This window comes from Pan troglodytes, chromosome 3 (assembly GCF_028858775.2).
Source record: "Pan troglodytes isolate AG18354 chromosome 3, NHGRI_mPanTro3-v2.0_pri, whole genome shotgun sequence".
Classification (NCBI taxonomy): domain Eukaryota; kingdom Metazoa; phylum Chordata; class Mammalia; order Primates; family Hominidae; genus Pan; species Pan troglodytes.
The window spans coordinates 2068405-2095120 of NC_072401.2; the positions used below are offsets into that span (position 1 = coordinate 2068405).

At 48.2% G+C, this 26716-nt stretch overlaps 2 protein-coding genes across 6 annotated transcripts in view; both read right to left on the reverse strand.

Annotated features, from left to right (window-relative positions):
• The window catches only part of FAM53A (family with sequence similarity 53 member A), a 119584-nt gene extending 115637 nt beyond the window's left edge, over positions 1 to 3947 (reverse strand). The window contains exon 1 of the mRNA XM_063808574.1: positions 3850 to 3947. The gene's annotated coding sequence lies outside the window, so the exon portion shown is untranslated. The remainder of the gene's footprint in view (positions 1 to 3849) is intronic.
• SLBP (stem-loop histone mRNA binding protein) lies at positions 1883 to 24106 on the reverse strand. 5 transcript variants are annotated; one of them, XM_016951005.3, is made up of 8 exons: positions 23212 to 24106; positions 22956 to 23072; positions 15017 to 15121; positions 11351 to 11410; positions 10907 to 11044; positions 7547 to 7696; positions 6091 to 6157; positions 1883 to 2551 (listed from the first exon to the last, which is right to left on the reverse strand). In XM_016951005.3, exons 1-8 carry the CDS (start codon positions 23268 to 23270, stop codon positions 2528 to 2530), a joined length of 720 nt encoding a protein of 239 aa, XP_016806494.1. In that variant the 5' UTR covers positions 23271 to 24106; the 3' UTR covers positions 1883 to 2527.
• Positions 24107 to 26716: the final 2610 nt, after the last annotated feature.

Genomic DNA, 26716 nt, shown 5'->3' on the forward strand with positions numbered 1-26716 from the left:
CTCACTGCAACCTCCAACTCCCGGGTTCAAGCAATTCTCCTGCCTCAGCCTTCCCAGTAGCTGGGATTACAAGCATGCGCCACCATGCCTAGCTAATTTTGTATTTTCAGTAGAGACGGGGTTTCTTCATGTTGGTCAGACTGGTCTCAAACTCCCAACCTCAGGTGATCTGCCCACCTTGGCCTCCCAAAGTGCTGGGATTACAGGCGTGAGCCACCGCACCTTGTCCAGCTAATTTTTAAAAAATTTTTTGTAGAGATGGGATCTTGCCATGTTGCCAGGGCTGACCTCAAACTCATGGCCTCAAGCCATCCTCCTACCTCAGCCTCCCAAAGTGCTGGGATTACAGGCATGAGCCACCATGCCTAGCCACAAGTTTTTAATTTTGATGAAGCCCAATTTGTCCATTTTTCCTGTTATGGATTGTGATTCTGCTGTCCAGTCTATAAACTCTGCCTAGCCCTAGATGCCAACAATTTTCTGCAAGTTTTATATTTTGCACTTTACATTTAAGCCTGTGATCCATTTTGAGTTAATTTTTCTAGAAGGTGTGAGACTTAGGTTGAGGCTTGCATTTTTGCTCTTGGAGTTTGCTCCAGCCAATCTAGCACATTTGTTGAAAATACCATCCTTCTCCACTGAATTTTTTTCCTTTTTTTTTTTTTTTTTTTTTTTTTTTGAGACAGAGTCTCACTCGTCACCCAGGCTGGAGTGCGGTGGCGCGATCTCGGCTCACTGCAAGCTCCGCCTCCCGGGTTCACGCCATTCTCCTGCCTCAGCCTCCCGAGTAGCTGGGACTACAGGCGCCCGCCACCGCGCCCGGCTAATTTGTTGTATTTTTAGTAGAGACGGGGTTTCACCGTGTTAGCCAGGATGGTCTCGATCTCCTGACCCCGTGATCTGCCTGTGTCGGCCTCCAAAAGTGCTGGGATTACAGGCGTGAGCCACCACGCCCGGCCTCTCCACTGAATTTCTTTTGCACCTTTGCAAAAGTCAGTTTGCCAGACTTTTGTGGGTCTATTTCTGGGTTCTGTGTCCTGCTCCATTGACCTGTCTGTCCCTGCACCGACACCACAGTCCTGATGTCATATAACCCTTGAAAAAGATAAGCTCATTCTATTCACCTTTTTCAAAACTTTCAACTATTCTAGTTCCTTTACATTCACATAAATTTTAGAACCATCATCTACAAAAAATATTGCTGAGATTTTGATAGGAATTCCATTGTAACTACATACATCCATTTAGAAGAATTGACAATTTTTTTTTTTTTTTTTTTTTTTTTTTTTTTTGAGACGGAGTCTCGCTTTGTCACGCAGACTTGAGTGTACTGGTGCAGTCTCGGCTCACTGCAACCTCCGCCTCCCAGGTTCAAGCGATTCTCCTGCCTCCGCTTCCTGAGTAGCTGGGACTACAGGCGCACACCACCATGCTCAGCTAATTTTTTGTATTTTTAGTAGAGACAGGGTTTCATCATCTTGGCCAGGCTGGTCTTGAATTCCTGACCTCAGGTGATCCACCTGTCTTGGCCTCCCAAAGTGCTGGGATTACAATGTAAGCCACTGCACCTGGCAAAAATTGACTTTTTTTTTTTTTTTTTTTTTTTTGAGATGGAGTTTTACTCTTTTTGCTCAGGCTGGAGTGCAATGGCACAATCTCGGCTCACCACAACCTCCGCCTCCCAGGTTCAAGCGATTCTCCTGCCTCAGCCTCTCAAGTAGCTGGGATTACAGGCATGCGCCACCACACCTGGCTAGTTTTGTATTTTTAGTAAAGATGATGTTTCTCCGTGTTGGTCAGGTTGGTCTCAAACTCCCCACCTCAGGTGATCCGCCCACCTCAGCCTCCCAAAGTGCTGGGATTACAGGCATGAGCCACTGCGCCCGGCCCAAGAATTGACATCTTTATTGAGTCTTCCAATCCATGAACAAGTTACATTTCTCCACTTACTAGATCTTTGTTTCATCAGGGTTGTGCCGTTTTCAGCATACAGGTCCCATACATGTGTTGTTAGATTTGAAACTAAGCATTCTAGTTTAAAAAGCCCAGAGTCTCACCTGAATCCACTCCCTTGTGGAGGAGGCTCCTGACAGCTCCTGTGTTGAGCCCCTCTCCATGTAAAGACTGTCCCCGGCCCCCACCACACACATGCACCCCCCCCCCCCCCCAGTGAACAGCGGGGACAGACCTAGGACACCTGCTGCAAATGCTCCCAGGAGTCCCTGGCCCACAGCAAGTCTGAAATCCAGCTGGGCACACATCACCTGGCAGTCCCCTGACTAGGCCAGCCTCAGTCCTCCAGGCTCCTGGCTCCATCTCTGAATTATCCTTCTTTTTCACAAAAGGCAACCTGTGTTTGCAGCTGGAGAGTTTTATCTTCCTACTTCCCGCTGGTAGGAACCTGAGGGTTCAAGGCCTCTTGTATTGCCTGGCCCTTTCAGTCCAGCCTGGCAGCAGCTTCCGCCCATGTTAATTCTGTGACTCTTAATAGGGTTCAGTTCATTAGAAGCCACACCTGTGGGGCTTTTCAGAATAGCACCATCTTGGACTCCTGCAGAGGAGCAAGAAGTCTTATTGAGGGAAAGAAAGGTTCTAACAGCTGGGCGCGGTGGCTCACGCCTGTAATCCTAGCACCTTGGGAAGCCGAGGAGGGCAGATCGCCTGAGGTCAAGACCAGCGTGGCCAACATGGCGAAACCCCGACGCTACTAAAACTACAACAATTGGCCAGGTGTGGTGGTTCACGCCTGTAATCCCAGCTACTCAGGAGACTGAGGCAGGAGAATTGCTTGAGCCAAAGGAGGTGGAGGTTGCAGTGAGCTGAAGGCACGCCACTGCACTCCAGTGAAGAGAGAGAGAAAGGTTCAACTTTCTATGGTTGTAACAAAGGATTTCATGCCACACCCTCAGCTTTAGCTTAGATCACCTTTCCAGCTGTCTTCTGGATGTCATCTTTGCTTGGAAGCCACTGAATTTTAGCCTAAGAGCACTGAGTGCTGCTCATCGCTAAGGACCTACTCACAGTTTAGGGGAAGTAGCTCCTTAGTGACAAACCTGGGAGAGCTTCTCTCCGTCGCAGTCATGATGGAGGCCACAGCGCCACTGAACTGTGTCACCATCTAACAAGGACCTTCACCTCTGCCTTCTCAAGACTGAGGCTTGCAGTCAGGCCCCCAGAACTCCTCCCACATTTTAGGACTCTTGAAGTCAATGCCGAGTGCTCTCACTTCATGGTCTCTGCTTACTGCCCTCCCCAGATGTCACCTTTTATCAGGCACCTCCTACCACCCTGAAAGAGCTGGGTCTCCTCACCAGGGCATGTGCTACGACCCCAGTGTCTACCACCCTCCACCTGACCCTGCTTGAGGTCTCCATAAACAAGCTAAGTAAACAAGAGCTTCTGCCCTCTTCAAGCTCCTAGAACAAAGTTACCTGAGCCCATCCCTGGCTTAAGACCAGCCCAGCATCACTTGGAGGGATCTCCAGGACATGTGGCTGTGGCGTGGACTAGTGGTCACGTCTGCAGGCAGCAACCACGGTCCAAGGGTGAAAGCAGTGGGGGCAGGGCACCCTCAGACTGATGATTATCCTGCTGCAGGGTCTCTCCCAAGAGACAGGGAAGGCTGTCACGCCAGTGCTGATGAATAAGCATCAGACCAAATGTGACATGTGACACCTATTAAAGAAGGCCCCCGGCCACACGCAGTGGCTCAAACCTGTAATCCCAGCACTTTGGGAGGCCGAGGCAGGCAGATCACCTGAGGTCGGGAGATCGAGACCAGCCTGACCAACATGGAGAAATCCTGTCTCTACTAAAAACACAAAATTAGCTGCGTGTGGTGGCACATACCTGTAATTTCAGCTACTTGGGAGGCTGAGGCAGGAGAATCGCTTGAACCCGGGAGACAGAGGTTGTAGTGGGCCAAGATCGCACCATTGCACTCCAGCCTGGGCAACAAGAGCGAAACTCTCTCAAAAAATAAAATTAAAAAAATAAAGAAGGCCCTTTACCCAGCGACACCCACTTGCTTCAGACACAAGAAAGGCAGACACAATTCTGACCCTCCAAACATGTCAGCTCTCATGGCAGCTGGCCCACCTGGCAACACCCCCAATCAGTTAAAGAGGGTTCTTTCCTTTTTATTTTTGCAATATCCCATACAAAAGCAATAGAAACATAACAGTCTTAACAAGAAGTTTACAATTGAATATTTGAACAGAAAATCTGTACACATTATCATTTACAGCAATTTTACATGGTAAATTAACTGATTGTTTTAAAACGTTCTTTCTAAATCGCTCCACTCTGTTGCCCTAACTCTTGGAGTATTCTAAAGAGTCTAACTAGTGCTATTTACAAGTACCAAATTAAGACCCTATAACTTACATAAAACTCATTAGTTTAATAGCTCAATTTAACAATGTCTGACTTCAGAATGCTGTTATGACATATTGATAAAAGGCCAAAAATTAAGTTTCCATAAAGATATTAAAGGTGTCTGAGAATACTTTGATGCCTATAAAAGTAGCTGACTCTCAATTGGTCCCATGGATTACATGGTTAAATCCAAAACAGTCCACCTGACAAGCAATAACTGAAGATGCCTGTGGAAAACCAGTTACGTAGACCTGTCAGCTTACCCTGGAGGACAACAGGGATTACGCAATTAAGCTCGCTGGAAGATTGCTTCAAGTACTTTCTTGGACTTAGCTCCATTTACAATTTAAAACATGCAAAATATACTCACTATACATAAAATTAATGTTTCTTAATAAAGTAAGGCAAAAATAATTCAGCATGAGATAATGGACTGCTAACAGAGAAACCACCAGGTACAAGTGCACACACATGCTTGGTGCCTGGCCAGCCTTCCACCTAGTCGGGGAGGAGCTGTTTCTCTTCCTGGCCGCCAGGGGGCAGTTAGCTCATGGCTGAGAAGTCTCTCAAGGGTTCAGTTAAACAAGCTTCCAAATCAAACTCATCCTCCACTTGACTGTCCATGTGTCTAACCTTGGTGGGTGTGCCAGAGTACACATCCTGGAAAACAGAAGCATGGTTCGGTTGACATTCATCTCACCCTGAAAACGGGCCACTTCCTACACCCCACTCCTTATGTGGTAAATCATGTGACGTAATGCACAGCGAGGTGTATACTTCACGTGCAACTGAGACAGATTTTAATAATAACACTGCAAAGAGAAACCACATGTACCATTTACAAGACACTGAAGTTTAGATGTGCACACATCCCACTGTGCTGAGATTACAGGAAGGAGTCACTAGTCACTGTGCCTGGCCATGTACATCGTTTATAAGCACAGAAAGAATTCTAAAAGCCTAGACAAAACCACAAATAGTGGCTGTCTCAGGACAGGAGACAGTATTTAAACTGATACATTTAAAAACGGTTTTCTTTTCTCTTGAGACAGAGTCTCACTCTGTCACACAGGGTGGAGGGCAGTGGTACAATTTCGGCTCATTGCCACCTCTGCCTCCCAGGTTCAAGTGATTCTCCTGCCTCAGCCTCCCGAGTAGCTGGGATTACATGCCTGCATGACCACACCCAGCTAGTTTCTGTATTTTTAGTAGAGACTGGGTTTCACTATGTTGGGCAGGCTGGTCTTGAATGCCTGACTTCAGGTGATCTGCCTGCCTCAGCCTCCCAAAGTGCTGGGATCACAGGCGTGAGCCACCACGCGCAGCAGACGGTTTTCTTTTTTTTTTTTGAGACAGAGTCTTGCTCTGTTGCCCAGGCTGGAGTGCAATGGCGCCATCTCAGCTCACTGCAACCTCCACCTCCTGGGTTCAAGCTATTCTCCCACCTCAGCCTCCTGAGTAGCACAGACTACAGGCACCCACCATCATACCTGGCTATTATTTGTATTTTTGTAGAAACAGGGTTTCACCATGTTGGCCAGGCTAGTCTTAAATTCCTGACTTCAGGTGATCCGCCTGCCTCGGCCTCCCAAAGTGCTGGGATTACAGGCGTGAGCCACCATGCCCGGTCCAAACTTCAGTTTATAAGGCAGCATGTGTTATTAACAATTCACCTGCAACCCCCAAGCTGAAAGACTTATCCAAAGTACTTACAAAGTCATCCTGAGAGCTGGTCTGCGGCTCGGAGCTGCTTTCTGCAGATTCAAGGTCTACAGGGTGTCTGTTAAACAAGATCCAACAGGTGCATCAGGCACTAACTTAACAAAGCCAGGAGACAGGGCGCTACAGACAAACCCCATCCATATGGTGCAGCCACAACACTGACAGTGCGCCCTAGGCTCCCTGAGGGGTCAGCTTTCAGTGACTATTTGACAGACTTAATCCCAGCCCAATCAATCCAGCAAAGAGAAAGCAGATGGCAATGAGAAGCAACAAAAAGATCTGCTGGGCTCACCACACAAGCATCCTTGGAAACAGAAACACTCATAAGCCCAATTTTTGAGGGGGAGAAATGAGCACTGTGATGAACATACTATGCATTATCACTAATTTTTCCAAGTTTCTACTCAGAGAATGGGACAATGGTGTCACACTGGGGGAAAAAACCCAAATGACATCTGTCAGGACAAACTGGTAAAGCCACTTACAATCGTTTCAAACATGCCAGTCTCTAAAAAACTTCCCAGCACAGAGGAGAAACTCTAATTGTTTGTTTAAAGAATGTGTCTGAGGAAGCGAGAGGCTGAGGACCAGAGGGGAGCTGAGAAGAAACCCCACATAGACGGAGGGAGGTACACGATCATTCTCTCTACCTTCCTGGTCAGCAGGTATTCCCATGATGCAGCAAAAGTTCAGGCCTGAGACATTTCAACTAGGCACAAGTTTAAAGGCCAACGGGGCTGGGAGCAGTGGCTCACCCCTGTAATCCTAGCACTTTGGGAGGCTGAGGCGGGTAGATCACGAGGTCAGGAATTCGAGACCAGCCTGATCAACATGGTGAAACCCCGTCTCCACTAAAAATACAAAAAATAGCTGGGCGTGGTGGCGCGTGCCTGTAATCCCAGCTACTCAGGAGGCTGAGGCAGGAAAACCACTTGAACCCAGAAGGTGAAGGTTGCAGTGAGCTGGGATCACGCCACTGCACTCCAGCCTGGGTGACAGAGCATCTCCCAAAAAAAAAAAAAAAAAAAAAGCCAACAGAGAAAGAAAGCCTTCCTTCCTTAATTAAGAACTTTTATTTTCATGGGTGAGCCGAAATGACTCAAATACTTTTTAGGATATTTATATTTAAAAAACAAATTCCAGAGATTATTGTAATTTTTAGGGGAGAAACAACAACAACAACAAAAACAGCAAAACAACAAACAAAAACTGTATTCCCAGATTGACTTTGCTTGAAAAAATAAATTCAACCCAGGAAGCAAACTCTTCCTTCCAGCTGCCTCCCTCCCAGTACAGAAGAACTCAGCACCAAGCTGCAGCAGCTGCTCTGCTCCCCAACAGCTGCTGGGGGACTTGGCACCAGACCCTCCTGTCCCAGTGGTGCACAGCTGCTCCAGTCACTGGACCAATCAGAGAATCACAGAAAAAGAATGCAATAAAGACATACATTTCTTGCAAATCACATCCTTCTTCGGCTGGAGGATCCCAAAAATGCAGAGCCACCTTCCAGAGTTTGATTTGCTGGTCCCATGAACGTCGACTATACTTCTTAAATTTATTAGGGGTCTTGGGATGAATGCCAGGTTGTCGAAGGTGTCTACAGGAGAAAGATTATTCTAGCACATGCCCACATGCCACTCACATTTCCACATTAGCTTGAAGATTAACCAAACTATGAGATTAGTATTATTTTAAATATTATAGATCACCAGGCATGGTGGCTCATGCCTGTAATCCTAGCACTTTGGGAGGTCGTGCCAAGATCACTTAAGCTCAGGAATTTGAAAATGGCCTGGGCAACACAGTGAGACCTCGTCTCTATTTAAAAAAAAAAAAAACAAAAAAACAACAAAACAGAACAAAAAAACAGCTAGGGGCTGGGAGCGGTGGCTCACACCTATAATCCTAACATTTTGAGAGGCCAAGGTGGGTGGATCACCTGAGGTCAGCAGTTCGAGAGCAGCTTGGCCAACATGGTGAAACCCCGTCTCTACTAAAAATGCAAAAATTAGCCGGGCATGGTGGCAGGTGCCTGTAATCCTAGCTATTGGGGGGCTGAGGGAGGAGGATCGCCTGAACCCGGGAGGCAGAGTTTGCAGTGAGCCGAGATCGTGCCACTGCACTCCAGCCTGGGCAACACAGCGAGACTTCGCCTCAAAAAAAAAAAAAAAGAAAAAAAACGCTGCTGGGTGTGGCAAATCACTTGAACTCAAGAGCCTGAGATCAGGCCGGCCAACATGATGAAACCTCATCTCTACTAAAAATACCAAAAATTAGCCAGTCATGGTGGCTTATGCCTGGAGTCCCAGCTACTCCAGCGGCTGAGGCAGAAGAACTGCTTGAACCTGGGAGGCGATGGTTGCAGTGAGCCTAGATCATGCCACTGCAACTCCAGTCTGGTCAACAGAGCAAGACTCCACCTTAAAAAAAAAAAAAAAAAAGTCGGGCACAGTGTTTCACGCTGTAATCCCAGCGCTTTGGGAGGCTGAGGCAGGCAGATCACCTGAGATCAGAAGTTCAAGACCAGCCTGGCCAACATGGTGAAACGCTGTCTCCACTAAAAATACAAAAAATTAGCCAGGTGTGGTGGTAGACACCTGTAATCCCAGCTACTCGGGAGGCTGAGGCAGGAGAATCACTTGAACCCATGAGGCGGAAGTTGCAGTGAGCCAAAATCGTGCCACTGCACTCCAGCCTGGTGACAGAGTGAGACTCCGTCTCAAAAATAAATAAATAAATAAAAAATCAACTGAGATCCTACAAAATGAACAAATATGTTTAAAAAAAAAAAAAAAAAAAGCACTATCTGGGCCGGGTGCAGTGGCTCACACCTGTAATCCCAGCACTTTGGGAGGCCAAGGCAGGCGGATCACCTGAAGTCAGGAGTTCAAGACCAGCCTGACCAACATGGAGAAACACCATCTGTACTAAAAATACAAAAATATTAGCCTGGGCATGGTGGTGCATGCCTGTAATTCCAGCTACTTGGGAGGCTGAGGCAGGAGAATCGCTTGAACCTGGGAGGCGGAGGTTGCGGTGAGCCAAGATTGCACCATTGCACTCCAGCCTGGACTAGAGTGAAACTCGGTCTCAAAAAAATCACTATCCACTGGGCACAGTGGCTCACGCTTGTAATCACAGTACTTTGGGAGGACTACTTGAGGCCAGGAGTTCAAGACCAGCCTGGGCGACATAGGGAGACTCCCATCTCTACAAAAATTTAAAAATTTAGCCAGGTGTGGTGGCATGCACCGCTGGTCCCAGCTACTCAGGAGGTTGAGGTAGGAGGATTGCTAGAGGCCAGGAGTTCAAGACTACAGTGAGACATGATGGTTGGGCGTGGTGGCTCACCCCTGTAATCCCAGCACTGTGGGAGGCAGAGACAGACGGATCACGAGGTCAGCAGTGCGAGACCAGCCTGGCCAATATGGTAAAACCCCATCTCTACTGAAAATACGAAAATTAACCAAGTGTGGTGGCAGGCACCTGTGGAGGCTGAGGCAGGAGAATCGCTTGAACCCGAGAGGTGGAGTTGAAATTGCGCCACTGCACTCCAGCCTGGGCAACAGAGCAAGATTCCGTCTCAAAAAAATGAATACACAGTGAGACATGATATGACACTGCACTTCAGCCTAGGTAACAGCAAGACTCGGTCAGGAGGGAAAAAAAAAAGCACCATCACATTGAATCTTACTATTCCTTTGCCAGCTATGTTCCAAAAAAGTAAAAAAAAAAAAAAAAAAAATTGTTTTTTTTGAGATGGAGTCTTGCTCTGTGACCCAGGCTGGAGTGCAGTGGTGCAATCTCGGCTCACTGCAACCTCCTCCTCCCGGGTTCAAGCGATTCTCCTGCCTCAGCCTCCCGAGTAGCTGGGACTACAAATGTGTGCCACCACGCCCAGCAAATTTCTTGTATTTTTAGTAGAGACGGGGTTTCACCGTGTTAGCCAGGGTGGTCTCGATCTCCTGACCTCGTGATCCGTACTCCTCGGCCTCCCAAAGTGCTGGGATTACAGGCGTGAGCCACTGCACTCAGCCAAAAGTAAAAATTTTTTTTTTAAGAGACAAAGTCTCATACTCTGCAGCCCAGGCTGGATTGCAGTGGTGTGATTAATGGTTCACTGTAACCTTGAATTCCTGGGCTGAAGCAATTCTCCCACCTGTCTCCCAAGTAGCTGGGACTACAGGTGCAAACCACCACACCTGGCTAATTTTTAAATTTTTTGTAGAGATGAGGTCTCCTTATATTGCCCAGGCTAGTCTCCTGGCCTCAAGCAGTCCTCTCGGCCTCCCAAAGTGCTGGAATTACAAGCATGAGCCATTGCACCTGGCCCAGAAAAGTAAATTTCAACCCCAATCCTGCCAAAAAGTTCAGGAAAACACTAAAGCTTTCTTTATATCCTTCTGTGTCTGTGTGTTTGAGGGAGCAGGATAGGCAAGAACATGCTGCTTAAAGACAATAGGGCAATGCCAATTTTTTTTTCTCCAATTAGACTTTTACAATATTTAACTTGAACTTCATTTTTCCCCATCATGTATTTTAATAAGCTTACATCTATATGATTGCTGACTCCTAAGAAATGTTATCTAACATTCAAAATTATGAAAATGATTTTTAAAATCTTCATGTCTTAGTTTTTCAGTTGCCAATCCATTATTTACGTCATAAGCCCCAGTAAGTCTCTATTAAATAGCTCTTAGCAGGTGTGAACTATCCCCAGCATCATTTGTACTACCCAATCTAAGCAACTCTTTAGAAACGCAATGCCACACAGCTTGTTCAAGACATGCCACTGAAACAAGACTACCTTGGGACTTCTTTAATATAACGATCGTAGGCAATTGTGTTCTTCCCATAGTTGATCTGCTTCTGTCTCCTCATTAGGACACTTTCATCTGTCTCAAAGTCAGCCGGCACAGTAGACATAGACTCCTTTGAATCAGAACTGAAAAAACAACAGATTAACAGAATAAGCCCTGCAATTAAGATCACCATGTATGTAAGGTAAGCCAAGAAAATGTCAAAACACAATAATGGAGGATTCACTCCAGATTCCCAACCATATGAATCCTAAATAGTCCAGAGACTGCATGTATGGGAATTTAGTACACAACAGATACAGTATTTCAAATTAGTGAAAAAGGTATTAATAAATGTTACTGCGACAGTCAGCATTTCTGACAGTCACATTTTTTTTTAAACAAATTACAGGTCTATCAAATTAGAAAAGAAACATTTACACAGCCTTTACCTTCCTGATGATGATTTTCTCTCTCTTCCAAAGTCATTGATGAGGAGTTTCCTTTTATATCTAAGGGCAAAATAAATATTGCTGTTTTTAAAAAAGATATAAAAACAAAGCAGCCAGGTGTGAGGAAGCTCCACCCTGATGCCCGCAGGCACACCATCCTATGCAATCCAGAAGCTCCGTGGGCCAAAAGAAATCTTTGTCAGTTCAGTTTAAGTAGTGAGATCCACACAAGAAAAATTTACATTCCCTAAAACTTGGCAGCCTTAAAAAAAGAAAAACAAAACATAAATTGAAATAAATTATTTTAAAAACACCAAACTTACTAATGGGACTCGTATGCCTACTGGGCACTGCATACCTTCTCCAATCTTGGAGACCAAACGTGCCCCCTTTTGTCTTGTTCCTCATGAACTTCCTGAGGTATCTGCTTTCTATTGCAGTCATTACCAGAACGTAGTTTTGCAAAAAAAAAAAAAAAAAAAAAGTATGACATCTCCAAAAGGAGTCTAGCGCTATCTGATGTTGAAACCATGAGCTACCTTTAGCTCCAAGTTCATGTGAGTATCTTTTTCTTTTGAGATGGGGTCTCACTCTGTCACCCAGGCTAGAGTACAGTAGCACAATCCTGGCTTACCACAGCCTTATACTCCTGGGCTGAAGCAATCATCTCACCTCAGCCTCCCAAGCAGCTAGGACTCCAGGCAAGTGCCGCCACACCCATCTCTAAAAAAATTTTTTTCTTTTTTTGGAGACATGGAGGTCTATGTTGCCCAGGCTGCTCTTGAACTCCTGAGCTCAAGCAATCCTCCCGCCTCAGCCTCTCAAAAGTACTGAGATCAGGAGTGAGCCACCACCCCTGGCCTGTCAAGCAGGTATCTAAATTATGTCATGTATTACTGTGCCTCCTCTCAAAATCTAAAATCCACCCAAGTTTGCTGAGGTGTTCAGTGCAGTTTGGACGCCAGAAGGTAATGAAGTAATTTATCTCCCGTGCATCTAGAGTAGCACTGGCTATATAACACCATCTTTGTACGATTCAGAGATTAGTCCTGCAAATCATTTGCTGCAGGGCCTCATTCTCTCCAGTACCACAGATGAGAAAGACTGGTTTTCAGGTATGATGAAAACCCATTTTCTTTTTTTTTTTTTTTTTTTTTTTTTGAGACGGAGCTCCCTCTTGTTCCCCAGACTGGAGTGCAATGGCGAGATCTCGGCTCAGTGCAACCTCCGCCTCTCGGGTCCAAGCGATTCTCCTGCCTCAGCCTCCTGAGTAGCTGAGATTACAGGTTGCCGCCACCACGCCTGGCTAAGTTTTGGTATTTTTAGTAGAGATGGGGTTTCTCCATGTTGGTCAGGCTGGTCTCGAACTCCTGATCTCAGGTGATCCGCCCACCTTGGCCTCCCAAAGTACTGTGATTACAGGTGTGAGCCACCATGCCATGCAGAAAATCCATTTTCATACTCTTATACTGCTAGTTTGTAGTCTGTTAGTCTCCTTAAAGCATAGTAAGCTGACATTTCATACCCCTCTTACTGTCAGGAAGTAAGCAGGCCTGTCAGTAATGGCTCACTAAAGGGCCAGGAGTTTAAATTACACAGGTTGCACTAAAAGCCGCAGCTTTGTCCAGGCAAGGTGGATCACGCCTATAATCCCAACACTTTGGGAGGCCGAGGCAGGCAAATCACCTGAGGTCAGGAGTTCAAGACCGGCCTGGCCAATATGGTGAAACCTAGCCTCTACTAAAAATACAAAAATTAGCCGGGCGTGGTGGCACACAGCTATAATCCCAGCTACTTGAGAGGCTGAGGCAGGAGAATCGCTTGAACCTAGGAAGCAGAAGTTGCAGTGAGCTGAGATTGCATCATTACACTCCAGCCTGGGAAACAGAGCAAGACTCCATCTCAAAAAAATAAGTAAGTAAATAAAAGCCGTAGCTTTCCATCACAAAGGGTATAATCAACAGAGCAGTCCAAACAGTGCTGTTTTCCAAAACAGGACAATTTTCAGGCACAGACCCATGAGATATCTGAAGAACAAATGGGGTCCACTCACAGGACAATCTGGACAGGTGGAATACGCATGAATAAGAGCTGCAGATAACCCCTGGCAAGGGGTGACTTGAGGGAGCAACTAGGCTATAGGTATGCAAGAACTGTTCTAAGACTTGTGCATGCAACACAAACTATACAAGTCAAGTCAAACATTCTAATTTTATAGTTGAGGAAATCAAGACCTATATAAATGCAATAATTCACTAAAAACATTGGTACTCACATCTGTGAACTCCTAGTTCATTTCTTCTACCAAGGCATACAGCCGCCCACACATTTTGATACCAGAAGAAATGACAAATAACTCCCCCAATGTTCAATAACCAATTCCCACATATTCCCGTCCCTTTTCAAAGGAGGCTGCTATAAATACCATCACTGGCTGCCAAAATGAAAACAGGTAGTCTAGGTATGGTTCCGCAGCTGACACGCAAGACACATTTTTCTCGAGACCCTGTTTGATTTATCAGCCACTTGTTGGCTAAAATTATCTTGTAAAATACTTCAACCAATTATGAGCCACATTTTAACTGGGTTTGAATAAACCCAGTCCTTGCAACTGGGTTTGAGTTAGACAACTCATCAAAAGAGAAAGGATCAACACACTGATAATCAAGGGAGATTAAACATGGTTAAGGATGCATTAGGTAATGAGTCAACGAAGAGGAAGTAGCTTAGTTTGCAAGAACTTGGATACACACAACAATCTTGTGTACAACTGCAAGAGGTTCACAGAATCCAAGTTTGAGACCTTTCCTTGTATGTTGGCATTTCTGAGCTGTTTGTTGCCTAAGCCAAGTGTCAATGTATTCCTTCATCTGGAGAGAGCACTCCATCTACTGTGCTGGGTTGTGTGAGCACCGCATACAGAAGGTCGGTGGTAACAAATGACTATAGTAAGTTCCTGATAGTTAGGCTGGGCACAGTGGCTCATGCCTGTAATCCCAGCACTTTGGGAGGCCGAGGTGGGCGGATCAGGAATTCAAGACCAGCCTGGTCAGGCTGGTCAGGAATTCAAGACCAGCCTGGTCAGGCTGGTCAGGAATTCAAGACCAGCCTGACCAACACGGTGAAACCCCATCTCTACAAAAAATACAAAAATTAGCCAGGCGTGGTGGCCTGTGCCTGTAATCTCAGCTACTCAGGAGGCTGAGGCAAGAGAATCGCTTGAACCCGGGAGGCGGACGTTGCAGTGAGCCGAGATCTTGCCACTGTACTCCAGCCCGGGCAACAGAGCGAGACTGTCTCAAAAAAAAAAAAAAAAAAAAAAAAGAAAGAAAGTTCTGATAGTCCTCCAGCCTGCAATCCAGCAGTAACACCATTGTGCACCTACTTCCACTCTTGGAAGGATTACCACCAAGAGGACAGTGGTCTTCAAGCTTGAAAGAGAGGACCCGCCTGGAGGGCTTTTCACAGGATGGTCAGGCCCCACCCCATTCGCAGGCCCAGGGAAGGGTCTGAGAATCTGTATTTCTAACAAGTTCCCAGGAAATGTTGATGCCTTTGGTCTGGAGCCCAGACCTTTGAGAACCACTGTTCTAAGACAAATATCAAATTTAATGTGTTACTGAAAACGCCACAGATTAACACTTCAAGGTGGTCCAAAATGTGTACCTTGCCATTTCTTTGTTAACTCTCGTCCTCATTTCATCTTCTTCAACTGCACTTGCCCAGTCAGAGCATCTGGAACGGGGTTTAGGGCCTTCAGGAGTGGTAAAGCTGCAATAAAACGAAAATGCTACTGAACCATGACACATACTTTGTTTTCTTTCAAACTGTATGTCAAGAAATATTCAAAGGCTGGTGGGACACAGTGGCTCACGCCTGTAATACCAGCACTTTGGAAACTGAGGTAGGAGGATCACTTGAACCCAGGAGTTCAAGACCAGCATGGGCAAGATAGTGAGACCTCATCTCTATCCCCCACCCAAAAAAATAAAAGCATTATATCAGTGAACTATGTGTATCAAACCATACTAAACTGGAGTTTAGCAGGACAAAAGCAAACTAGATGTAGAACATAACCTATCAGCTGCATCTGTCTATCCAGGGCTGTCTTACTAGAGCAGAAGCCATGGAGCTCCTTGGCAGTGTGCCCACTGTGTTTGGGGGTCTAATAAAACCAACTAGATTTTAGACTTCAAACTAAATTATGATTCCTTTTGGGTGTCCACACTTCAGTAGTCCAGGGCTATCATATGGCTAAAATCAAGTTATTTCGTTCATCTCTGGTATGTGTTTATAAAGTCATTAAGATGGGAGATTTGCTTCAAATTTTTGCAGTGTGTGTGGCAGTCAGAAAAACCCATATCTAGTTTTCAGCTTCAGTTCTGGCATTTCTATGGGTTAACCTTATCTCATTGATCCAACATCCAGCCTGATGCTGGAGCTTATGAAGTTGACTCTTAAGAAGTTCAGAGTGTAGAGTTTCCCATCTTGTATTTAATTTGTCCCTATGCCATTAGTCCCAGCTTGAAGTCATTGCCAATGTCAATGTTGACAAGATTGTGACAATATTGCCTTTCATAAAACCGACGACCAAAGAATTCCATTATTCTAACAAAGCCCGAGTTTCACAGATCGCGGGCACATCTAGACAGATGTGTGCATGCTTGACGGTGCAGAGCAACTACTCACTTCCAGCAACCTCGTGCTTCCCCTGGCTGGCCATACAGAGGGATTCGCTGTCATACTGAGAAGGCTCTGCAAGATAAGTCTCGAATTGAGGCTATCTCAGGTGGGTGTTTCCGCTGTGTAGTCCCAAGCCTGTATCCATATAATAAAAGTGCAGGTATGGCATTTCTCCAGGTTATCTGGCCAGTGTAGACTCCTCCATCTGAATATGAACCTCCAGGGTAAGAATTTTTCAGACATGTCTATACTAAACAGTATCATCCTGTACTTGCCAAATGTCTGCCTCCTCCTGTTCTGCACTGACCCATTCTTTTTTGTTGTTGTTGTTGAGACGGAGTCTCACTCTTGTTGCCAAGACTGTAGTGCAATGGCATGATCTCAGCTCACTGCAACCTCTGCCTCCCAGGTTCAAGCGATTCTCCTGCCTCGGCCTCCCGAGTAGCTGAAATTACAGGCATGAGCCACCACGTCCAGCTAATTTTGTATTTTTAATACAGGCTGAATTTCTCCATGTTGGCCAGGCTGGTCTCAAACTCCCGACCTCAGGTGATCCACCTGCCTCGGCCTCCCAAAGTACTGGGATTATAGCTGTGAGCCACCGTACCCAGACTGCACTGACCCATCCTAATTCCTGTTAAGTGTGAGAAGAATTGTCTTCTGTTTTCTCTCCATTCTCATTCATGATGAGATTACTGATCCATTAACCAGTTGAGAAATGACTGATGCTGAAGAAATGGTATTCTATTGGCAAGGCTTATTAACAAACTTCTGATAATGAAGCAGGCTACCAAAAACTTAACCAGCCCACCCCAGGAGTGTTTGGATTTGATCACGGATGTAGCACACACCAAAATCACTAAGACTTTAGACTACTTGTTTTGTCAGATTATCATGGGATAGTCTTTAGTTCTGAATTATCTGTAAGTCTGAGTACTTCATAGAATTATAAAGCAGGTACAGCTGACTCCTTCTCACCATGTCGTAAATATTTACTGAGAGTGGGTACAGTACTACTGAGGGATGATAATCTTCTGATTTATCCAATGCTGACTGTCTACAGCAAATTGTCCACTCTGCGAATGGTCCTGTAACGTGTATGAACGTATTTCTGGGTGCCTTAGAAGTTGTCTTTTTCATGTGTGCTAATACGCAGTATTTATACATTGTGAGAAGTTGATTTTAATAAAAAGGTTGGAACTTCATCTCCAAAATAAATAAATACCCAAGCATGGTGGGGCGTGCCTGTAGTCCCGGCTACACAGGAGGCCCAGGCAGGAGGATCACTCTAGCCCAGGAGGTCAAGGCTGTGTGAGCCATGATCCTGGCACTGCACTCCAGTCTGGGCAACAGGGCAAGACCCTATCTCAAAAAAATAAATATGGTGGCAGAGGACAGTGACTCATACTTGTAATCCCAGCACTTTGGGGACGCCGAGGCGGGTGGATGACCCAAGGTAAGGAGTTCGAGACCAGCCTGGCTAACATGGCGAAACCCCATCTCTACTAAAAATACAAAAATTAGCCAGGTGCAGTGGTGCGCACCAGTAGTCCCCAGCTACTAGGGAGGCTGAGGCATGAGAACTGCTTGAACCCCAGAGATGGAGGTTGCAGTGAGCCGAAATTGCACCACTGCTCCTCCAGCCTCAGCAAGAGACTCCCTCTCAAAAAATTAATAAATAAAATACACAATAGCTAGCATATCCATTTACCTTTCGGGCGCATGTACTTAATAATTCAGAATGTTATGTACACTATGATTACAATGTGTATGGAGGAGTATATGTCAGAGTCCTTGCTGTGTCAGGACTCCGTCTACTGGCAAAGTACCCCCTGTGCTTGAGTTAAACCACATCCAGGAGCTCAGTTCCATCTCAAGTTCAAGATAGTCTTCAGTCAATATTGGGAAATTTATGGCCAGGCAGTGGCTCACTCCTGTAATCCTAGCACCTCGGGAGGCCGAGGCCGGCAGATTGCCTGGGCTCAGGAGTTCCAGACCAGCCAGGGCAACATGGTGAAACCCAGTCTCTACCAAAATACAAAAACTTGGCTAGGCGTGGCAGCGCATGTCTGTAATCCCAGCTACTAGGGAGGCTGAGGCAGGAGAATCCCTTGGACCCAGGAGGTGGAAGTTGCAGTGATCCACCAGGCGGAGTTGCAGTGAGCCGAGATCGTGCACTGCACTCCAGCCTGGGGGAGAGAGACCCTGTCTCAAAAAATAAATGAATAAATAAATAATAGTCTGGGCGTGGTGGCTCACACCTGTAATCCCAGCACTTTGGGAGGCCGAGGCAGGTGGATCACCTGAGGTCAGGAGTTCAAGACCAGCCTGGCTAACATGGTGAAACCCTGTCTGTACTAAAAATACAAAAATCAGCTGGGTGTGGTGGCGGGTGCCTGTAATCCCAGCTACTCGGGAGGCTAAGGCAGGAGAATCACTTGAACCTGGGAGGTGGAGGTTGCACTCCAGCCTGGGCGACAGAACGAGATTCCGTCTAAAAAAAATAATATTTAAAATTTTAAAAATAATAATCAGGAAATCCAAAAGCTTAAGGCTTCAAGCCCCAAATTCTGGCAGTTCAAATTCATGTATCTTATTTATACATCAGACATAAACTCACATTTTTATTTTTCTACCCTGTTTTTCTGTTGATCACTACTGATATTAAAACTAGATACTGGGCCAGGTGCACAGGCTCATGCCTGTGATCCCAGCACTTTAGAAGGCTGAGGCGGGCGGATCACAAGGTCAGGAGTTTGAGACCAGCCTGGCCAACATGATGAAACCCTGCCTCTACTAAAAATACAAAAATTAGGCTAGGCATGGTGGCTCACGCCTGTAATCCCAGCACTTTGGGAGGCTAAAGCAGGCTGATCACTAAGTCAGGAGTTCGAGACTAGCCTGACAAACATGGTGAAACCTAGTCTCTACTAAAAATACAAAAATTAGCCAGGCATGGTGGTGCGCACCTGTAATCTCAGCTACTCAGGAGGCTGAGGCAGGAGAATTGCTTGAATCCGGGACGCAGAGGTTGCAGTGAGCTGAGATCGCGCCACTGCACTCCAGCCTGGGCGACACAGCAAGACTCTATCTCAAAAAGGAAAAAAATATATATATATATCAGCCGGGCGTGGTGGCACATGCCTGTAGTCCCAGCTACTTGGAGGCTGAAGCAGGGGAACTGCTTGAACTTGGAAGGCAGAGGTTACAGTGAGATGAGATCACACCACTGAACTCCAGCCTGGTTGACAGTGAGACTCCGTCACAAAAAAATACACTAGATACTAACTTTAATTACAAGAAATAAGCTGTAATTTTAGCTGTAAACCAAATGCTGTGCTTTGAAAATGCAATTGCAGTAACAAATGAATAATCCTCTTATGTAATTATCATTTCTTCCCTTACAGTCACACAACTCAGATAAACTTAAATTGGATTTCTAAAAGTAAATTTCCAGATTCTAAAAACGGTAGAAAGTTATGAAATCAAATTAGCTAATTAACTGAAAATTAAATTGACTCAATAGAGGTTTGTCCAGGATTGGATACAAGCATCCTCACTAGTGTATCAAGAGGTTGAAGTCTGGGTCTCCCAACATAACAAATTCCTGAACTACAAGAATAATTTAAAGCCTGTGTATGTGAATGACCATACTACATGCCATATTTTGGTACCTTTAAGTCCATTTCTTAGATTAAGTAGGTTATATTCATAATCTACCCTATCTTGGGACAAGAAAGCCTAATTTTACACACTAAGCTAACAACCTTCCAAAGAGTACTTCTAGATCTTATCCATCAACGAGCTGGCTCTATTTGTCAGGTGCCTCCAGGCATTATCCACAATGTGCAAACACCAAGTGCAAAGGCCCTAGGACAGAAGCATTCCTATAGTTTGAGGAATGAGGACACCAAAAACTTCCATAACTTCTAAAGCACTGTAAGATTTAATATTTTTATCTTCAGCTAAATGAGACCACTGGAGAGTTCAGAGCTTGATCTCAATAAGGTTTGATTACCTTCCCTTTATATCTGGACCTAGGGCCTCTTCTGTACCCACCCGTAGACCCAAGTCTTTTGTCTTTTTTTTTTTTTTTTTTTTTTTTTGTGAGACAGTTTCACTCTTATTGCCCAGGCTGGAAGGCAATGGCGTGATCTCGGCTCACCGCAACCTCCACCTCCTGGGTTCAAGGGATTCTCCTGCCTCAACCTCCCGAGTAGCTGGGATTGCAGGCACGCGCCACCATGCCTGACTAATTTTGTATTTTTAGTAGAGATGGGGTGTTGGGAAAAAGGCTTATCGGGTGCCTGTATAAGCTGGCCATAAAAATATGGCACAGTAAGTTGTGAAAAGCCACAAGAGGCCTCTGAGAAGCAAAGCCTCCTAATTGCCATCATGTTCCCATGCTCAGAGCGAGACCTGCTCTGTTATCTGTAAACAGTGTTCAAGGAGAAAGACACTCCTTTAAAGCACTGGAATGCGGACAGATGTGCAGGCTCCTAGTTAAGCCCGCTCCCACTAGCTACTCTCCAATAAGTTAGATATGCTGTTTGAGCACAAAGGAGATTCATTGAAACCGCTATAATTACACCTATGACGCCTGCCTTTCACTGTTTCACCCTGAATATCTACTTCTTTTTTTTTTTTTGAGACGGAGTCTCGCTCTATTGCCCCAGCTGGAGTGCAGCGGGGCGATCTCGGCTCATCGCAAGCTCTGCCTCCCGGGTTCACGCCATTCTCCTGCCTCAGCCTCCTGAGTAGCTGGGACTACAGGCGCCCGCTAGCACGCCCGGCTAATTTTTTGTATTTTTAGTAGAGACGGGGTTTCACCGTGTTAGCCAGGATGGTCTCCATCTCCTGACCTCGTGATCCACCTGCCTTTTGCCAAGGCGCTGGGATTACAGGCGTGAGCCACCGCGCCCGGCCTACTTCTTAAAGTGATTGTACTCAATAAATAGTGTGGAGACCACAACTCTGGGCCTTTTGCAGCCTCCATTTTCCAACTGGTCCCCTGGCTCCCACCTTTATGAACTCTTAACCTGTCTCTTCTCATTCCACTGTCACCACCGGACTTCAAGTACCCTACGGGTAGTGTTGAGGCTGGTCCCCAACAATGGGGTTTCTCCATGTTAGTCAGGCTGGTGTCGAACTCCTGACCTCAGGTGATGGGCCCGCCTTGGCCTCCCAAAGTGCTGGGATTACAGGCAGGAGCCACCGCGCCCGGCCCCCTAGACCCAAGTCTCTAAATATCATCTATATGTCCTGGTAACTCGCTGTGCCTGAAGATGCCTCCCATGTAGACTCCTACACTCCGTTACCTTTCTTGACATCTCCTTTGCTTCTCTAAGCAGCTTCTCAAGCCTCACAACTTCCCATGCCTAGCTGCTCCAGCCCATCTTCTCTATCTTAGCAAATGGCCCCAATCAACAGCGTTCAGACCTAAAGGCTTGAGTCATTCTTGATGCCTCTTTCCTGTGTAAACCAAAAAGTGTCTGAGACAGTTCTCAATTGCTTTAGGAATTTAGCTAATGTTAAGGACATACCTAGAAGAACACGAAATTACAGAGAGTCTGTGGTCTGTGCCTTTCTCCAGAGATGATTGTCAGGGCTTCAATATTTAAAAGAGAAAAGTAGGTTGAAGGAGAAAAGGTCTACATGTTCCAAGAGAAAAGGAGCAGGTAGGGGAATAGTCAATTATGTATTCCTAGTGTGCTCAGTAAGTCGCCACTTAAGGTGAACAGAGTTCACCCGTGGAGATATTTAATCTTTTATCTGTAGCTATGTGCTTAGAAACAAAAAGAAACACAAAGGTGGCCGAGCGCGGTGCCTCACACCTGTAATCCCAGCACTTTGGGTGGCCGAGGTGGGTGGATCACTTGAGGTCAGGAGTTCGACACCAGTCTGGTCAACATGGTGAAACCCTGTCTCTACTACAAATACAAAAAATTAGCCGGGCGCGGTGGCATGCGCCTGTAATCCTAGCTGCTGGGGAGGCTTAGGCAGGAGAATCACTTGAACCCGGGAGAGGGAGGTTGCAGTGAGCCAAGATCGCGTCACCGCACTCCACCCTGTGAGACAGAATGAGACCCTGTCTTAAAAAAAAAAAAAAAAAAAAAAAAGAAAAGTAACGCAAAGGTAGTTTCTTGCATGATTCCGCCCTCAGCATAATTTTTTCCTTTTGGCACAGTGAATTTGGGTCCGAGTTTTTTTTTCCTTTCACGCCTCCCATCCCCAAGCCATCAGCAAGTCTCACAGGTCCTGCCTTCAGAGGCCTATCCCGAACCACGCATTTCCCTCCACCTCCACTGCTCCATCTCGGCCAAGTCACCACGCCTTTCAGGGAACTCAGGAGCAACAAGCCCCCACTGCGGGACGAGCCACCCCAAAGCCCCTCGAGAAGTTTTCTCTAACCATAGCCCCGAAAAGCCCCGCCACTATGACCACTGGCACCCCTGCTTATTTCCTCCAGACCCTCCTCGGCTGTCCCACCCCATCAAGCCCTCCTTTCGCTCGCATCTCCACCCTCCCTGCACACTGCCTAACCTAGAAAATGGCCAAGCAGGTAAGCCCTGTAAATTCACTTCTCCTCGGGACTCGGGTGTCCCCTGACTTCCACGTGTTCACGAGAAGCTCGTCAGAGACCCTGACCTCTCCCGGGAGCACAACACAGACTCGAACTGGCTAACTCGGGCTGACACCGGTTCAGCTGACTCCCATCCTGGCGAGAGGCTTCCGGAGTGTTCCAGCGCCTCCCAGGCCTGCTGCGGCCGCCCCAGTCCACGGGCCGCGCGGAGACCAAGATAAAAGGACGCAGGGTGCCGACCTGACCGATCCCGGCACCGCGAGAGCGGGACGAGGTCCCTGGAGCCCGCGGTCTCGTCAAGGGCCCCACCGCGCCCCGACCCCCGGGTCCCGCGCCCACCTCTCGGGTCTGCGCTCGGCGCCGCGGCGCTCTGCCTCCTCGGCGTCTTCGGGCCTCCAGCGCCTGCCGTCGGCTCTGCGCTTCCGTCCCAGGCTCCATCGCGCGGAGGACGGCGGGCTGCGGGGAGGGACGCGGTCGGCTGGGCACGGCAGGTTCGGGACCGCCTTACAACCTCCGCCCTCCCACACCCCGGCCCCGCACAACCCCCGCCCCACGGGGCACGCGCTCCCTCGCCCGCCGCGCAGCCCGGCCTCACCTGGCGTCAACGTCGCAGCGGCTCTGATGCCTCGGCGGGCTTCGCGGGCGGCAGGCCATGGCAGCACGGGCCGGGCGCGCAGCGCAGGGCCGAGGCTGAGGCGGCGGCGGCGCGGGCAGAGAGCGCAGAGGAGAGCAGGGTAGGGCCTGAGGCAGAAACCTGCGTCCCCGCGCCGGCGCTCACGAGCTCTGCGCGCCCCGCCCCCAACCGCCTTTATGGGGGCGCCGGGCCCCGCCCCTCGGCCTCCCGCGCGCGCCGGGTCGGGCGAGACCATCGGGCCACGCCGCAGGGGTCCACTCAGCTGCGCGCGCCTCGCGAGCCGACTGGGGCTAGGGCGAGGCCTCAGGACCGCGGGAAGCCGCGAAGCCCGACTGCCCGGCCCTCGGCTCGGGAGCCAGATGGACGCCGTGGGCTGAGGAGAGGCCTGAGGAAAAGGTTGCCCCCACCCGCGGGATTGAGGCGGCCGGGCCGCCGCGGGCCTCTGCGACGCTGATAGGTCGCGCCTTGGCGGGCGGGGGCAGCTTTGGCGGGAGATTCGGCCGCGCGCGACGCGGCGCAGGTCGTGGGGGAAGGGTAAGCGGCACGTTTCTCGGCCTGGGTCGTGGCGCATCTCCCATTGGTCCCGGCCTGGGTGGAGCGCGGCTCTGCTTGGTTCCTGCCCAGGTGGGGGCGTGTCTCCTCCCTGGCGGGAACCCGGAACCCGGAAGGCGCGGCCTGTGGCGGGTACTGGCTGCTTCCCACGGTCCCGTGGCCGCTGCAGGCCCCGTACGCGCCGTCTGTTGTTTTGAGCCGCTTAAAGTTTTGGAGTAACCTTTTAGGTAGCAATAGTTGACAACTACACTGAGTCTTTCCGGTCCCACTGCCCTGGCCGTTGGCCGCACACCGGCCACCGACTGAGCCGCTAGTTTCGGTTGCCGCTGCCTCCCTGCCCGTCCATGACGTCCTCCACTGTGTCGCCGGTGCATGACGCTCCCACCCTCTGCCTGGAGTTGACTGGGTTTGTATCCTGAAGAATCCCTGGCTCAGCAGGTAGGTTCCACCTGGAGGCGAGGTCCTGTAGATCCGCACCATCCCGTCCCGCTTCCCCGCCGTCACAGTTGCAGCTGACGGCCCCGCGGATCCAGCCAACTAGAACCCCAACGGGTGCACTACACCTGAGAACAGGTTCCCACAGCTTCCTGTTGGGGACAACGTGAGGGATGCAGGGGAGAGTGGAACCAGCCAAAAGAGTGGGCAGTGGGGTCAGGTCCAGGAGGCTGAGCCCCAGGGATGCTTGGGATCCCTCTAAGGCCTTACACCTCTGGGAGGGCCGGACTTTTGCACCTGCTGCCCTCAGGACTGTGCCTTGGTGCGTCCACCGCCCCCTTTTGAACTCGAAAAGGTCATCCTCAGACTAGGACGGACACATCCTGTCCCCTTCCTCCCCAGGCCCTGGGCATCCCATAACCCTCAACACTGTAAACTAAAAATAAAATCCTGGCAGGGCGCGGTGGCTCACGCCTGTAATTCCAACACTTTGGGAGGCCGAGGCGGGAGGATCATCTGAGGTTGGGAGTTCGAGACTAGCCTGACCAACATGGAGAAACCCTGTCTCTACTAAAAATACAAAATTAGCCTGGCATGGTGACGCATGCTTGTAATCCCAGCTACTCGGGTGGCTGAGGCAGGAGAATTGTTTGAACCCGGGAGGCAGTGGGCTAAGATTGCACCACTGCACTCCAACCTGGGCAACAAGAGCAGAACTCTGTCTCAAAAAAAATTAAAATCCTAAGCCCCCAACAACTGAATGGACCCCCTTGCGGTCAAGGGGACACCAGTGGCAATAAGATACCAAATTATGAATAGGACCTAAGGTCATGCCAGGCAAGGGTTAAGTCACACACCCTACATTTAAACTATATTCCTACTGCCACACTGCTTTTCTTTTCCTCTTAGTAGCTCAATAAGCACTGGCCTTGAGCTAAGCAATATTGGAACAGTGCAGTGGCCGAGATGATGGCTCATGCCTGTGATCCCAACACTTTGGGAGGCTGAAGCCTCCAAAAGGATTGCTTCAGGTCCAGAGTTTAAGACCAGCCTGGGTAACAGCGAGACCCTATCTTTACAAAAAACTTAAACAAAAAGGCTAGGCACTGTGGCTCACACCTGTAATCCCAGCATTTTGGGAGGCTGAGGTCGGAGGATCGCTTGAGCTCAGGAATTCGAGACCAGCCTGGGCAACATAGCAAGACTTCATCTTTACTAAAAATCAAAAAAATTAGCTGGCCATGGTGGTGTGTGCCTGTGATCCCAGCTACTCGGAAGCTGAAGTGGGAGGATTCCTTGAACCTGGGAGGTCAAGGCTACAGTGAGCCCAGATGGCGCCACTGCACTCCAGCCTGGGCGACAGAGTAAGACCCTGTCTCAAAACAATAAAAACCAATTTGCAGTTCCACCGGATGCTGACTGATCCCCCAGCCCCTACTCCACCAGCCATAACTACAGTTTCATTGGACAAGAGACTGATTTCAGTCACTTGGTCCAGATAAGAGACCACCGTGATGGACCACTTCTGGCCTCTGTAGAACCTCATTATAATACATTTTAAATGTTAAGTCTCCACCCCAAAGTGAATGTGGATTGTATGTTTGTTCAGGATGCATGCGTCAGGACTGCCTTCATGAATATTCATAGCTCCTCCTGTCACCTGCTGAATATGCATGTTTAGCCAACCCATTCAGCATAAACCTCCTGCCCCAACCCCTCCTCCTCCTCTGAAGTGCCCATCTCTGGTCTTGGCCAGAGGCTGTGCTTTCCAGTCTGAGGGATGGCCATCTTGCAGGCTGTTAACTATTTTTATTTTGAGACAGTCTCACTCTGTCACCCAGGCTGGAGTGTAGTGACGCGATCTCGGCTCACTGCAACCTCTACTATCCAGGTTCAAGCGATTCTCGTCAGGCTGTAACTTTTTAGAAGAAATAAACTCTTCTCTAAGTTAACAGTACAGAGCCAAAGAGTCCCAAGTGCCTGTGAGCCATAGGGCCTGGCACAGTCAGGGCCCATAACAGCCCCTCAGTAGATGCTCACTGGATCTCTGTTGTTGGTTAAAGCAGCGCCTGGTTGTGTATGCAAAAGAATGCCAGTGAAAGTACCAGGCTGGAAAGAATCTGAAGACACTCGTAGCGCAGGAAACTAGAGCCCACTGTCATATCTTTCAATAGGATTACGTGTACTGTTTCCCCAAGAACCGTCCTGTGGGTCAAGAAGCAGAATGGGGAAAAGGCAGCAAGCACTCACTGTCCGGTTGCTGGGGTGCTCACCTGAGGGCCCAGTGCTGTGGGGAACCCCGGGCTGCTGTCTTGGCTGCCCCAGGTGCTCGGCTGGCAATTCCTGGGCCACCCTGACCCACAGTGAGGTCAGTAGAGACAGCCTGGTGTCCTCACAGGACGCAGCTACAAACATAAGTGAACCGGAAAGGCTGCTCACTCCTTGGCTACCCATGTGTCCCCACATCAGTTCCTGCATC

Coding starts and splice junctions, on each gene's coding strand:
- SLBP (XM_009447217.4), bottom strand. CDS start 23,270: ATGGCCTGCCGCCCGCGAAGCCCGCCGAGGCATCAGAGCCGCTGCGAC. Junction 23,073..23,211: donor CGCTGCGACGTTGACGCCAG/GTGAGGCCGGGC, acceptor CCCTCCCCGCAG/CCCGCCGTCCTCCGCGCGAT. Junction 15,122..22,955: donor GCCGAGCGCAGACCCGAGAG/GTGGGCGCGGGA, acceptor GTTTTATTGCAG/CTTTACCACTCCTGAAGGCC.